Genomic DNA, 14,655 nt, shown 5'->3' with positions numbered 1-14,655 from the left:
CAAAGAAGAAGTTCTTCTAAAAAAAGGATCTATACAACCAGTTCCATTACAAGACCAAGGATCAGGAGTTTAGTCACTTTAATTCCTAATCTCCAAGAAGGATGGGTCTCTACGACCAATTTTAGATCTCAGAACGTTCAACCTATACATACTGCCAGAACACTTCCATATTGGTACCCTTCAACAAGTGCTTCCACTTCTACAACAAGGTGACTTTATGTCCACACTAGACTTAAAGGATGCATACTTCCATAGTCCTGTCCACCCAGCACATCGCAAATCTCAGATTTGTGATAGCAGGAAATCACCACTGATTCAAAGTACTCCCATTCGGAGAGACTACTGCACCCAGAGAATTCACAATATGTCTAGCAGTCGTAGCAGCTCATTTAGGAAGAAAACAAATTCATGTATTCCCATATCTGGATGATTGGCTCATCATAGCCCACACATAGCAAAAGTGTTTACAACACACTCAAGCTACCATAAACCTCCATCAATTGGGATTACAGTCAATGCACTAAAGTCTCATCTTCAACCTTCACAGCTGCAACCATATCTGGGAGCAACGCTAAACACTCTCACAGCTATAGCCTCTCTCAGTGCAGCCAGAATTCAAAACTTCCAAACTGTATTACTACATTTTCAAAACAGCCAATACCCAACAGTCAGAACTGTTATGTAACTATTAGGCATAATGGCATCAAGCATTTTAATAGTGCCTCACGCAAGATTACACATGTCATGTACAGGAATGCTTAGCACGTCAGTGGAATCAATCACTGGGCCAATTAACAGATCTAGTGTTGTTAGACAGCCGCACGTATCGCTCTCTGCAGTGATGGAACACACAAACCCTATCTAAAGGGCGACCCTTCATCGACCCGATTCCACAAGTCTTACTAACAGCAGATGCATCTCTTTCAGGTTGGGATGCTCATATCTAATATCTAACAATTCAGGGTATATGGGACACCAAACATAAGAGTCTCCACATCAGTTACTTGGCGCTTCTAGCTGTTTATCTAGCACTAAAAGCTTTTCAGCCTCAACAAACGTTTTCGTAGGCCGGACGGACAGTATGACTGCTATGTACCATGTATAAAAACAGGGGGACACACACTCTACAGTTGTCACACCTCTCTGGCCATTTGGCATTGGGCATTACATCACAAAATTCATCTTCTGGTAAAACACCTTCCAGGTATGTCCAGCCAATTTGCTGACCACCTCAGCAAGATGCTGCAACAAGTACACAAATTAAAAATGAATCCCCAGGTTCTCCTTCCATACTTCCAAACATTGGGTTTTCACAGATGGACCTATTTGCGACAACAGAGAACTCAAAATGCCCAACTTCGCCTCCAATTTCCCACACCATCTATCCAAAGGCAATGCCCTATGGATGAACTGGACGTTTTTCCGTCTTTCCCTCTCCTTCCATTTCTGGTTCGGAATCTCAGGCAGACATCACTCACACTGATTCTAGTGACTCCCACATAGGCTCGCCAACCATGGCTCGCCACACTACTAGAACTGACAGTGGTTCCAAACCAAAAGCTGCACCACACTTCCAACCCTCTTACACAGAACCATGGAGAAATCCGACATCCAAAACCCAAGGAGTTCAAACTAACGATCTGGCTCCTGAAGTCCTAGAGTACCTAAATCTACCACCAGATTGTATGAAAATTCTTAAAGAAGCAAGAAAATCTACCACTTGAGCATGTTATGCAGCAAAGTGTAAAAGGTTTGTTCTATATTGTAACAATAACACAATTGATCCGCTAGATGCATCTGTACAAAATATTATTTATCATTTGCAACTACAGTGAGTTGGCTTAGCCTACACATTTATTCCACTACACCTTGCGGCAGTAGCTGCATATCTGCAAAACAGACCATATTTATCCTTATTCAAAGTTCCAGTAATTAAAACTTTTATGGAAGGCCTTAAAAGAATAATACCATCCAGGGTACCACCTGCACCTATTTGGAACCTTAACATTGTTCTCACAAGGCTTATGGGTCCACCTTTTGAGCCATTACACAATTGTTCATTACAATTTCTTTCCTGTAAGTTTGTCTTTCTAATTGCTATCACTTTATTAAGACGTGTTGTTGAACTACAGGCATTAACCTTATAAGAACGTTTCTTTCAATTTCATAAAGATAGCGTGGTTCTTCATACAAACCCAAAAGTAGTTTCTGCTTTTCATATTAACCAATCCGTTGAGTTACCCGTGTTCTTCCCGCAACCTGATTTAATAGCAGAAAGGGCTCAACACACATACTTGATGTCAAAAGAGCTTATACTATATTGATAGAACAAAAGATTTTCGTGAAACAACTTTTTGTTGCATTTACTCCACCTCATAAAGGAAATCCTATCTCTAAATCCGGTATTTCTAGATGGATTGTTAAATATATTCAAACTTGCTTTGGTATATCTAAAATAACTTTAATATACCTCCTAGAGCACTTTCTACTTGCAACATAGGAGTATCTCTGGCCTTTTTAGGCAACATTCCCTTAGCTGACATATGTAAGGCAGTTACATGGTCGACACCTCACACATTTACCAAACATTGTGTGGACGTATTAGCACGTCAGCAAGCTAATGTAGGACAAGCAGTGCTAAAAACACTTTTTCAAACAACTGCAACACCCACTGGTAGCCACCGCTTTGGGAGATTACTGCTATCCAATCTAGGCAAAGCCTGTGTATCTACAGCACACATGCCTCGAACGGATTGTTACCCTGTAAGCATCTGTTCTTGGCATGTAGGACAGTAGGTTCACATGCGCCCTCCCTCCTCCCCGGACACCTGTGGTTGTTGCGGTTCTTATTCGCACTACATACACATGGACATCTATATAGTACACCTACTTCATTCTCACCCTCTTGCAGGAAAACAATCTAACAATGGAGTCGATGCCCATGCACACTATCACCGAAAGGACTGGAAAAGACGTCTTCACAGAAAAACAACTTGAAAACATCCGGACCCAACACTAGATGGCAGGTGTATGCAAAGCATGTGAATTAGCGCTCTACATGCCAAGAACAGATACTTACAGGGTAAGTAACCTAATCCTTCTCATTTTCTTATTAAATTGTGTTGTACATCCTCTAATGCTTAAGCGTACAACGCAATTTAATGTTTTTGGGAATTATAGTTTAAGTCGTACAGTGCAAGTCACAGTTACATTTTGTCATGCTGATAGCTCATATTCTAAACCATTCGGATGACTAGTACAAAATGTTGGGGACAAGATTAGGCCTAATGGCGATTAATATGACTTTTGGTTTCTGTAAAGGAGTTCCATTTGTGCCTTCTAAATGTGTATATATGTCCTGCATTTTAAGATGTTATTTCTTGCATCTTTACGTAATTTTATGAAGTGGTATTATACGCAAACGTGCTTTGTACCTACTGCCAATAAAGATGATCATTATTATTAATTTCTAATGAAGCTTCATTTGTCTCTTGTGTTTTCAAATAGGTGTAGTTGATCTTCCTGGAGATAATCTGGAAGCCACCTACAATGCCATAACCCTGCCTGAAGAGTTTCATGAATTTGAAATGAAGCTTCCTGACATAAAGTAATGCTTTTATTGTACTGTTGTAACATTCATGTTCTCTCGTTATTAACCCAGTCGCCTAGCATGTGGAAGGTGTAAAACATATTGTTGGTAATCACAAACCTTAGTAGTGCATATATTTATCTTGAAAAGAGATGATAAAAAAAACAGTGACTTGATGATTTCTTTTTTTTCTTCATGCAAATGTATAACAAAAGGTTGTTAATGCGTACTCATGGCATCTACTGTTGTGTTCGGACTTGTACAACTTGTTTTCTTTGAAGAAGTCTTCAAGTATATAGTGACTCCACCCAGTGCTGGCAATGTGTGTGTGATCAATTCCATTGTTAGATTGTGTTTTCGTTCCTTCACCGTCTGATTTCAGACGTGTCACCAAGCTCCAGGCCGACACCTCGTAGTGTTGTTGCTGGGCCCGTTGAGATTCTCTAGTCTCTGGGTAAGCAATTGTCATGTCTTCACTTTGTCTCAAAGTGTTGCACAACCTCGTCTGACTCCACAATCAACTTTTTCATGCCCTGTGGAGCCTTATCTGCAATTTATTACCTGAGAATGTTGCATCTGTGATGGAAAGGACTCCATTCAGCAACTGCCCAAAGTGCTGCGCCAAGTATCCGTGGGCAGACCTGCTTCCGCTGGGCTGCCGTGTTCGCTCTCCGTAATAAGACCTTGCACTATTGTAGAGTTCAATGCATTGTATCCGCTTCCATGGTGCACCAGCATAGCAATGACACTCTGAATCTCCTTGGTGAACAGTATGTCGAAGCTGCAGCCAGGGACTTTCACCACAGAGGGCAAGTTATTTTCCCTGAAAAAGAGCTCTGGCTCCGAGGCTGAAGAAAATATGCCGCCAACTCCCCAGCGTCATCCACCGAAGACTGCTACTGCGAGTAAGACCACCCCATGTCCTCGACATCTTGGGCACCGTACAGAGGCAGAACATCGCCTTGGAGGGGGTCGAGCTTTGAGCCCAGTATCCTGCCAGAGTTCTTCTGGTCCACCACCTCCAGAAAGCCATGGTTGGTACAAACAGTACTCTTTGGACCGGGCGCCTACGCCGCTCCTGGATCTGGAGCTTATACTGAAGCCATGCCATTTGGCTCCAACTGCCCTGTCGGCACCACAATCAAAGACGCCCTCAAGCACATCTGACCTCAGTGGCCTTTGGCGAGAGTATGAGTAGTGAGTTACAAGCAGTGGGGACAAGGGAGTTCGACCTCAAGGCCTTTAATTTATAACACTGCAATCCAGATTATTGAGTAAAGCAATATCCCTGTTTTGTCGTACTTGCCCATTTTCTTTGCGTATGACCATGCTTAATTGTGTCTCACGTCTGGGCTCTAAACTGGTGCCAGTACTTATTTGGATGATCTCCCGGATTTCCGAACCCCAATGTAATGCATGATCACTACACTGATACAGCAGTTCTCTTCCAGGGGATCCTCCTCAGTATTCATCGCAATATATAGTCATGCCCATGTGCGGGGACTCCGGAACACTTCTTTAATATTCTGTATGAATGTAGCAACCTTGTATGTAGTGCTTAAGATGTGTGTATGTATGTGCATATGTGTGTGTATGTATGTGTATGTATATATGTGTATGTATATATGTGTAATAACGTGTATATATATGTGTGTGTGTATGTATATGTGTATATTGGCCATGGAGAAGATCTGACTTCAGGTGAGAGGACCAGTTGGATCAACAAAATGCCTTCTGGAACACCAGTCATCCTCCAATGAACCCTCCTCTCGTCCCAAAGACCCCCCATAGGGGCAGATCCTGGGAAAACACCAAGAAAAGCTGTCCCATTTGATGTCTAGGAAAATACCAATATTTTCGCCTTCCACGTTGAAGACCCTGTCAAAGATGGGGCCAGCTTGAAGCTGAAAAAAAAACCAGATAATCGAAATTGAGACACTCCTCGGATCCGAGACTGCTTCATTGTCAAGGTCAACGGCCAGGTGACCATCCTGGCCGTCTAAGTCTAACAGCATGACATTGCTGTTGAAATAGCTGTTGACTTCTACTAGACATCCATGCGTAGAAGCTGCAGTCGACGTCGAGCCCTGTAGAAAAACTCCACACAGTGTTGAATGAGAAGCATTTATCAACATCAAGAGAAGTACTGACTTTTTCCCATGTTGCGGAAAGGCATCAATTGACATCAATAGAGGTCCAGTGTGTTTCTGTGGACTTGGTGGTATCTGTTGCCTGCTAAAGCCACTTTGAATATCTCTCCAAGGTGGTTGAAAGCGTAGGAGGCTGGCTTAGTGTATGGTGCACACTTATTTGTGAAGTACCTTTCACTAATCCAGGCAACCCTTATGGGGGTTTTAGTGGTCTTTGATAACCATAGAAAGCTCTCTAAGTGGTAGCTGTGGAGAGCAGCCTTCAGGATGATCTCAAGAGTTTTGTTTTTTTTAACAAATTTCGTTTGTCTAGCTTCACATAATTGCAGGGCCCTGTACTCCAGAGGCTACTGCACATATCAAATATACAATAATTTGACTGACTTTTATGAACAATAAACAAATCACATTGTAACAAACCCCTCCCCCCATACCCCCCTCCCTTCAGATTGCGCCCATGTCACATAAAGCCATCCTCTTTGCAACTGCACACCCAGGAATCGCAGTCCCTTGGGGTCATCCCGCCCGCCGCTATTCAAACATGGGAACTGTATATGTATCAGTCCGGCAAGCGTGCCTCCATCTCCCGTGGCGGGTCCAGGTCTAGCCCCCGGTAATACGCCTACCTGTGCCATAGCTTGTAGTGTTTGCGCGGGCGTCCCGTGGCCAGAAAAACAGGTTGTTCGAGCCCCATACATAAATCTAGCCCGTTTTTCTATGTAGCCACAGATGGAGCCCTGGGCAACTTCCAGGCCTTAGCAATGTCTCTTTTCGCTTGTATGAGACCTAATAGCAGGAGGTGTAGCTTGTTACAATTACCCCCCACTCCCTCCATGACGTGTAGCAGGGCCAGACGCGGCGTACAGGGGAGTTCCCAGCCCAATACCTCAGATAAGCAAGAATATACCCCCCTCCAGAATCTATATAGTGAGAGGCAGTCCCAGACCATATGTAGGAGCGTACCCTCCTCCAGTTGGTAGCAGAGGCAGTCCGGCGATGCAATCAGTCCTGCCTTCCACAGGCGCTTCCTGGTAAAGTACACTCTGTGTAGATATTTAAACTGCATTATCCGCAAGCGTGTTGCTGTTGCCACCCCTCGTGGGCCCACTAGAGCCTCAGCCCAGTCCTCCTCCTCCAGTTCACCCACACCCGCCATGCTTGAGCCTCTGCAGGCTGGGGAAGCAGTGGATGACCAACATTTGTTACATGCGGGAGATCTTACGGTCTGGAAGTTCCCCCATGAAGACCTTCGCTTCAATGGGGCTTAAGTCGGGGAGCGACTCTAGGCCCTACAGGCTGGGGGCGAGGGCATGCCTAAATTGTAGGTAGTGATAGAATTGGGCTCGCGGCATATCCTATTCTTCCTGCAGGTCTTGAAATGATTTGAGGGTCAGATCCTTCACAACATCACCCAGTACCGAAATGCCTATTGTGTCCCACCCCTGGAAGCCCTGCAGTGCTGCCAGCTGAGGCAGGCGTCCATTGCCCCAAAGGGGGTCGCACAAGTTAAGGTAATCCACCACCCCATCCTACTTAGTGCCTGTCTCCAGACGGAGAATACCACCCGCATGGCCGGTGGCAAAGGCCTCTGAAGCGCTGCGGAGTACAAGAGTGTATGTAGGGAATGGCGTCCCATAAGCTGCCGCTCGGCCGCATACATCGGGTCCCCCCTGTCTCCATACCCCCACTCATTGAGGACCAGCAGATGTGAGGCTTGATAGTAGGAGAGGACATCCAATGTAGCCAGGCCTCCGGAGTAGGTAGACAAGAAACATGTGCGCAGTGCCACCCTCATGCTGCCCCCCTCCCACAGAAACTGTCCCAGCGCTGCATTCACTTGCCAGAACCATTGGGGTGAGATTTGATATGGATGGTTCTGCAGTAGCTAGAGGAGGCGGGGAAGCGCCACCATCTTGAATATGGCCGGCCTTCCGTATATGGACAGGCGCATATGGGACCAGACCTTAAGATCCTCCTGGGTACGATCTCACACCGGGATCAGATTATGTCCCAGGACACTGCTGGCTCATCCGACAGTAAGACCCCCAAATATTTCGCCCCCCCCCCCACCGCCAGTTGAACCGATGCAGCCCATGTGCCCAGCCACTGTCGACCGCTCCCCCCTGCGCCAAAGGTCCCATAGCGTAGATTTGCGTGGGTTTATGTATAATCCTGAGGTTTCCCCAAATATCTGTAAAATACACAGCAGCCACGGCCCGACCTGTCTAGAGCAGTAAGAAAGAACAGGACGTCGTCCGCGTATAATGCTATTCTGTCCGAGAGCCCTGGAGTCCACTCGAAACCCCTAAACTGGGCATCCATGTACACCCAGGCCGCCAGCAGCTTCATGGCGAGCGCAGAGAGATATGGGGAGAGTGGACAGCCCTGCCACGTACCCCGCTGAATAGAGAAAGGATGGGAAATCGATCCTCCCACCCGCAACGATGCAGTCAGATCAGTGTACAGCAGTGTTGGATAGGCCAGAAATCTCGGGCCGAGAGTAAATCTCTGCAGGAGGGCGAATAGATATATCCAGCTTAGGGAATCAAAGGCCCTGTCCATGTCTGCCAGTAAGAGCGCCGCTAGCTCCCCCAACCGTCCGCTGGCCGCCACTGCCACGTGTGCGCACCTGATATTGTGGCGGGTCGCCCTCTGAGGCATAAACCCAGCCTGGTCCGGGTGTACTAGAGTGGGAATATGTACGAGAAGTCGGTTAGCCAGTGCCTTGGCCAGGACCTTCGCCTCCAAATTTAAGAGTGAGATGGGGCGGTATGATGCGTGTTGCTCCGGGCGCCTGCTGGGTTTGAGGAACACCACCACGTCCGCGTGTCTCCAGTCTGGGGGAAGTGAGCCCCGTTCCCGTGCCTCCACCACCACCGGACGAAAGTGTGGGGCCAGCTGCACCAAAAACTTTTTTTTAAACTCCCTGGGAAATCCATTTGGTCCCTGGGCTTTCCCGGGATTCTGCTCCCCCAGGGCCGTACCCAATTCCTCATCCGTCAGCGGCCTGTCCAAGTGGTCCCTCACCTCATCCGATACGGCTTTAGGTGGAAGGTCGTCTATAAATTTGGCTATGATCTTGGCAGTGAGGCACTCTTTTGGTGCGTACAGGTCTTCATAATACGCGGTGAAGCATTCTGCAATAGCTGGGGGCTCAATAAGTGGCTCCCCCGTGGGGCCCAGGACTCTCTGCCAAGTCTGGGAATGGAAGGCACCCTGGCATAATCGATGCAGCATCTTACTGGATTTGTCCCCCCATTGGTAGACCCTACTTCTCGTTGCCAGCCAAGCCTGGCGGGCTTCATCTATCAACAGGGCTGCATAAGATTGCTGAGCTAATATTTGTATTTTTTTATATTTCTTTTTATTGATAAGTAAACATAAACAAACGAGGCAATAAAGTCAATACAAATGGAGAAGCGTTCAGCGAGGAAGGAAATGCATTTCAGTTTGGTACAAATCATCAAGCAGGAGGGGGGAGCAGGGGGGAAATTCAAAGTCTTAAAACATTAAAGCTGAAACATCGTTAGGAATGTTGGGTCAGGGGGAAGACGGAATATCCGGAGCATCCGTGAAGGGAGGTGTACATATATCACCCCGGTAGGAGTTCCATTGGCCCCAGATTTTACCCCACTTTTTGGGTCTGCTGCGTGCCACATATACCGTCTACTCTCTAAACATACACCTGTCCATATTCTCCTTCCATGCCAGGATGGTGGGCGGTCTCTGAGAGCCCCACAACTGTGCGATATCTCTCTTGGCGACCATATTCCCAAGGGTCCCCCACTGAGTCTGCGCCACATCATAATCAGTCGGCTCCCAAACATTCAACAAACAACGCCTTGCTTCTGGCAACAGCGCAACACCCGTGACCACCTCCATCACAGCATGCACTCGATTCCAGAACCGTACCACCTCCGGACACTCCCAAAGTATGTGGAGGAAAGTACCGGTTAAACCGCATCCACGCTTACACAACCCATCAACAGAATATCCCATACGAATCAGGCGAGGGCCAGTCACATAGATCCGGTGCAGGATCTTAAGCTGTACGAGTCAGAGACAAGCCGGAATCGCGACCTCCTTCGGCGAGGATATCGCCGACTGCCAGTCCTCGTCGTCCAACTCCAAACCATCACTAGTCCAAACCTCTCTGTCGGACCAACAAATCAACCCGATCATTAATCAATTTCTTATAGATCAATGAAATAGTGCTGTCGGGAACGTATCCGTCAAGTACCCGATCTTCAAGTGGGGATGCTTCCGGGATAACGGTACCTGGAGGAAAAACCAAATTCAGCGCGTGGCGAATCTGCGCATAACGGAAGAATTCCTTATCACTTAACTCATATTCTACTTTCAACTCCTCAAAGGTCTTAACCCTATCTTTGGCCCAAACATCACTCACCCTGCAGATACCAATCACGTCCTACCTCTCGAAACCTTTAGTCTTCCACAGGCTGCCCAGTCTCTCAGATGCATAGAACGGAGTCGCTCGAGTCAATCTACCCCTCCATCCCATTGCAGCATTAGCACATTGCCACACTCGCACCGCTATCTTAGTGGGTCCCGAAAGCTTCTTCCCAGCAGATTTGGTATAAAGCGCCCTGTTATAATCACTGCCCGGCAACAGCCACTTAACCATTTCAAACGCAGAATTCGACGCTGAACCGTACATTCCATGATTGATCGCCCCCAGCTGGGAAGCCCAATAGTATCGCCTTATATCCGGAAGTGCAATACCACCATCATACCAGGGAAGCGTCAGCTTAGCGAGGGCGATGCGTGAACGCCCGCCCCATATCAATTGTCTCTGCAAACTTTCCACCTCTCGAAAGTAGCTCGCCGGAATAACATCAAGTGTATTCTGCAGCGCGTATAAAAACCGCGGCAAAGAGCTGCACGCCGAGGGGGGGACAGTGGCAGTTTGTGCCAGGCCACATCGGATTTTAAGCGTTGGAGCGGGGGAAGCAGGTTATGATCATAACGGACCACGGGGTCCAAGGCGATAAAGACCCCCAGATATTTAAATCCCGTCTGCACCACTTGTATGGGACAACCGCGCAGCAAAGAAGGAGAGTCACCCGAGAGTACATAAACACAAGACTTGGACCAGTTAATCACAAGGCCGGAGTTTCTCCCGAACGAGTTCAATACATCAAATAATACGATCAGCGACTTTCGAGGTGACATAAGATACAACAAGATATCGTCTGCATAGAGTGATACTCGGTCCTCAAAATCCGGGGTCCACCGAATACCCCTCATCGATGGCTCCCACTGCAGCCAAGCAGCCAGGGGTTCTAATGCGAGGGCAAAGAGAAGCGGGGACAGCGGACACCCTTGCCGCGTGCCCCTTCCAAGAGTAAACAACTTAAAAACCCGACCATTCACCACAATCTGAGCCAATGGTTCCTCGTACAAAAGTTTCACCCAGCCGATGAAACCAGGACCAAAACCGAACTTTGCGAGAGCGGCCCAGAAATACGGCCACTCAAGCGTATCAAAGGCCATCGTAGCATCCAAGGAAGCCAAGATGGCCGGTTCACGTAATGACGCCGCTCTCGCAAGAACGCCATGTAAGCGCCGCAAGTTCAATGCAGTATTACGGTGTGGAATGAAACCGGATTGATCTGGATGGATCAGGTCGCTGATTACCTTTATCAAACGAGTGCTAGCAATTTCGCAAGGATCTTGGGCTCCGCATTTAGAAGTGAAATAGGCCTATACGAAGCACAGCGATCCCGCGGCTTCCCCTCCTTATGAATCACCACAATGGTCGCAAGTCGCTGATCACGAGGGAGGGGGACGACGTCTCGCTACTCCAGAAACATACAATGAAGATACGGCGCCATTTTGTCAGGGCGTAGCTTGTAAAGCTCGATGGGGAGACCATTAGGGCCCATAGCCTTTCCCGAACGTACGGAGCGGATAGCAGTTGCCACCTCTTCGACGGAAAGTGCTGCGTCCATCAGTTCCCTGTCTAGATCCGACAGGCAGGGCAATGTAATGTCTCTTAACAGCAGATGTGAATCTTCCTCAGGTCTGTCGGATACAGGGGAATACACTTTTTGAAAATATTCCGCAAAACACTCCACGATCTCGACAGGATCAGTCACTCTCACTCCAACTCTCTCAACCACAGGGACAGCACGACTCGCCCTCTCCTTTCTATCCAGCCAAGCAATCAATTTCCCCGCCTTATCTCCCACATCATATAGACGTCCTTGCTGCTCTCTACTCATAACTTTAGCGGCATCCGTCACCAACTCCCTATAGTCTAGTTGTTTGAGACTGAGGAGATTAATCTTGTCATGAGTAATACCCAGTTCCAAATCCCCTTCCAACTCGGCTATTTCGGTCTCAAGGCGGACTACCGCCTCGTTTTTACTTTTCTTGGCGCCAGCAATTAACGACAGCACCTGGCCTCGGATAACAGTCTTGAAAGCCTCCCACAGCGGAACAGAAGAAGACACAGACCCCATATTCTCGGCAAAATAATGATCCAGTGATCTAATCAACTCCGCCCGGGTTTTGGGGTCACGGAGATACCAAGGATTAATCGGGGCCACTCGGCCCTCGGCTCCCAGCCTCGTATCCATCATAAGCCACAGTGGGGAGTGATCCGAAATACCCCTAGCAAGATGTCTGACCTCCCTGACCGAAGAGGCCTGCGCCGCCGGCATCAGGACATAATCAAGTCTAGAGAGACTGCCGTGAGCACCAGAGTGGAAGGTGTATTGCGACTGTCCCGGATGCAGAAGCCTCCAACAATCTACCAGTCCCAGCGTGTCCAAGAAGCCACCCAACCAGGACTGTGATCTCATGAGATCTCTAGGGGGGGGTAACGGTCATCCCTACCGAAGACAACATAATTGAAATCACCACCCACTACCAGGATGCCTTCCGGAAGCCCCAGAATTACTCTCCCTAAATCAGCGAAGGTCGTAGTCTGCAGGCCAGGAGGAACGTAAACAGAAAGCAAAGAGATAGTCTTCCCCTCCCATCTACCAGTGATAGCAGCGTAGCGGCCCCTGTCGTCAAGGATGAAATCGTCGACCTCCAGGGGGAGGGAACCCCTGACTAGGATACCCACCCACCTAGAACCAGTGGTGAATCCAGAGTGTGCCAGAAGACGATAACCCCGCCGATTCATAGCGTGGCATGTATTTCCGATCAGATGTGTATCTTGCAGTAACACTACATCAGGGGAGAGGCGTCTCAGTAGATGCAGCACTATACCACGTTTTATCCTATCCCCCAAACCGTTAACATTCCAGCACAGTAACTTCGACCCCCTACCCCCCATCCCAGGAAATAACTGCAGAATCCACCCCACAGCGAGCGCAACACCCAGGTCCAGAAGTTAAACAATGCGTTGCCTTGAAATAAAATGAAACCCACACAAATACCCCCCCCCGACAAATGCCCAAAACACTCCCCACCACCCTGCACCCCTGTGTTAAACTCGAAAGCCACCCCAAATTGCAGTGTGCCTGTCGCCCTAACATTAAACTAATCTACAAAAAGAAGAGAGAAGAGTCTCATACGCCCCACCCCCCGCCACCTCTGGGTATCCCACCACTAATAGTGCCAGTATAAAAGTCATCGAACCACAGCTGCCAGTTGTGCACAATGTCCAGAAATCCGAAACCGCTGCCCACTCCTGTTCCAATGGGCCGCTTTCAGCTCCTTCGGAATGCTCATGGCGACCACGCTGCATGGGCAACGTATCGAGCCAGTCACTCAGTCTCAGGGCGGTCAAAGAAAAACGTCCGATCTTCGTATTCTACACGCAGCCGAGATGGAAAAAGCATCGCATATTTCATGCCCATGTCTCTCAATCGTCGCTTCACCCCCTGAAACCCCATCCTTTGCTTCTGAACGAACTGAGTGAAATCTGGGTAGAAGCTCACCGTGGTGTTTTCGAACTTCACAGGGCCACCCGCCCGCGATGCCTGCAGGATAGCGTCTCTATCTCTAAAGTTGAAAATTCTGGCGATGATGGGACGCGGGGTGGCGCCCAGCTTAGGCTTCCCGCCCGGCACACTGTGTGTGCGTTCCACCGCAAAATAGTTGCTCAGGCCTATGGGGGCAAGATGATTTAAGATGAGGTCCTCAACAAGGAGATCCACGGCTAGGTTTTCCGTTTTTTCAGGGACCCCAATAATACGGACGTTGTTGGGTCTGGCCCAACTTTCAAAATCCTCCAGCCGGCGAGAGAAGAGATCATTGGAGGACCGTAGATTGCGAACCTCCGTCTGTAAATCGGACACATCGGTCGTAAGGCTGGAGGTCTTCAAATCCAAGGATTTTACTTTTTCATTAGTTTTTGATAAATCCGCCCTGATCAGGTTGACATAGATTGCCACAGTGTCAAGCTTTAGGGCCAGAGCCTCATATTGTTGGCCGATAAAGGTCTTCATACTAGCAATGGCGCCCATGACATCATGCAGGGTCAAGTCATCCACTGCCGCTGAGTCGTCTCCCGCATCTCCCAGGGACCTACTCGTACCACCGGGGGACCCCTTAGGATGAGTGTATCGATCCATGACATTCGATTGAATAGCACCCCCTCGGTGAACGGTCTTGGTCTTCTGTTTCTCGCCTTCGGGTTTGCCAGCCATATTGGGTGTTGCGCCCCTGAGGGGACTTCGAGACCTGGTAAAAATGACTCCTGCCGATTCTCCCAACGGGATCAACAAAAAACAAGTTTCAGCCCGATGTCACACGACCAGAAACACTCGATGGCAATCAAACAGTGAAGTTGCGGGGCAGATTGCATCCCGAGTTGCCAGAGCGGTCTCGAGACACAAGAAGGCCGAGAGCTGAAAACGAAACCGAAAGTTAACACGGGGTAGTGAGCAGGGCCCGGTAGGACGTTGATGTTCAATTACTGGGCATCACATTGACACC

General features: G+C 48.3%; 1 protein-coding gene across 6 annotated transcripts in view; it reads left to right on the top strand.

Annotated features, from left to right (window-relative positions):
- The window catches only part of RAD21L1 (RAD21 cohesin complex component like 1), a 1,165,932-nt gene that overhangs the window by 608,854 nt on the left and 542,423 nt on the right, over window positions 1–14,655 (top strand). For all 6 annotated transcript variants that reach the window (XM_078651710.1, XM_078651707.1, XM_078651709.1 and 3 more), the window contains one exon: window positions 3,508–3,607. In XM_078651710.1, coding sequence (XP_078507836.1) covers window positions 3,508–3,607 — 100 coding nt within the window. The remainder of the gene's footprint in view (window positions 1–3,507; window positions 3,608–14,655) is intronic.

The sequence above is a fragment of the Lissotriton helveticus genome, chromosome 7, assembly GCF_964261635.1.
Source record: "Lissotriton helveticus chromosome 7, aLisHel1.1, whole genome shotgun sequence".
NCBI classification, from domain to species: domain Eukaryota; kingdom Metazoa; phylum Chordata; class Amphibia; order Caudata; family Salamandridae; genus Lissotriton; species Lissotriton helveticus.
Note: the sequence above shows the minus strand (reverse complement) of the source record. Positions and strands in the feature narration are given on the sequence as shown.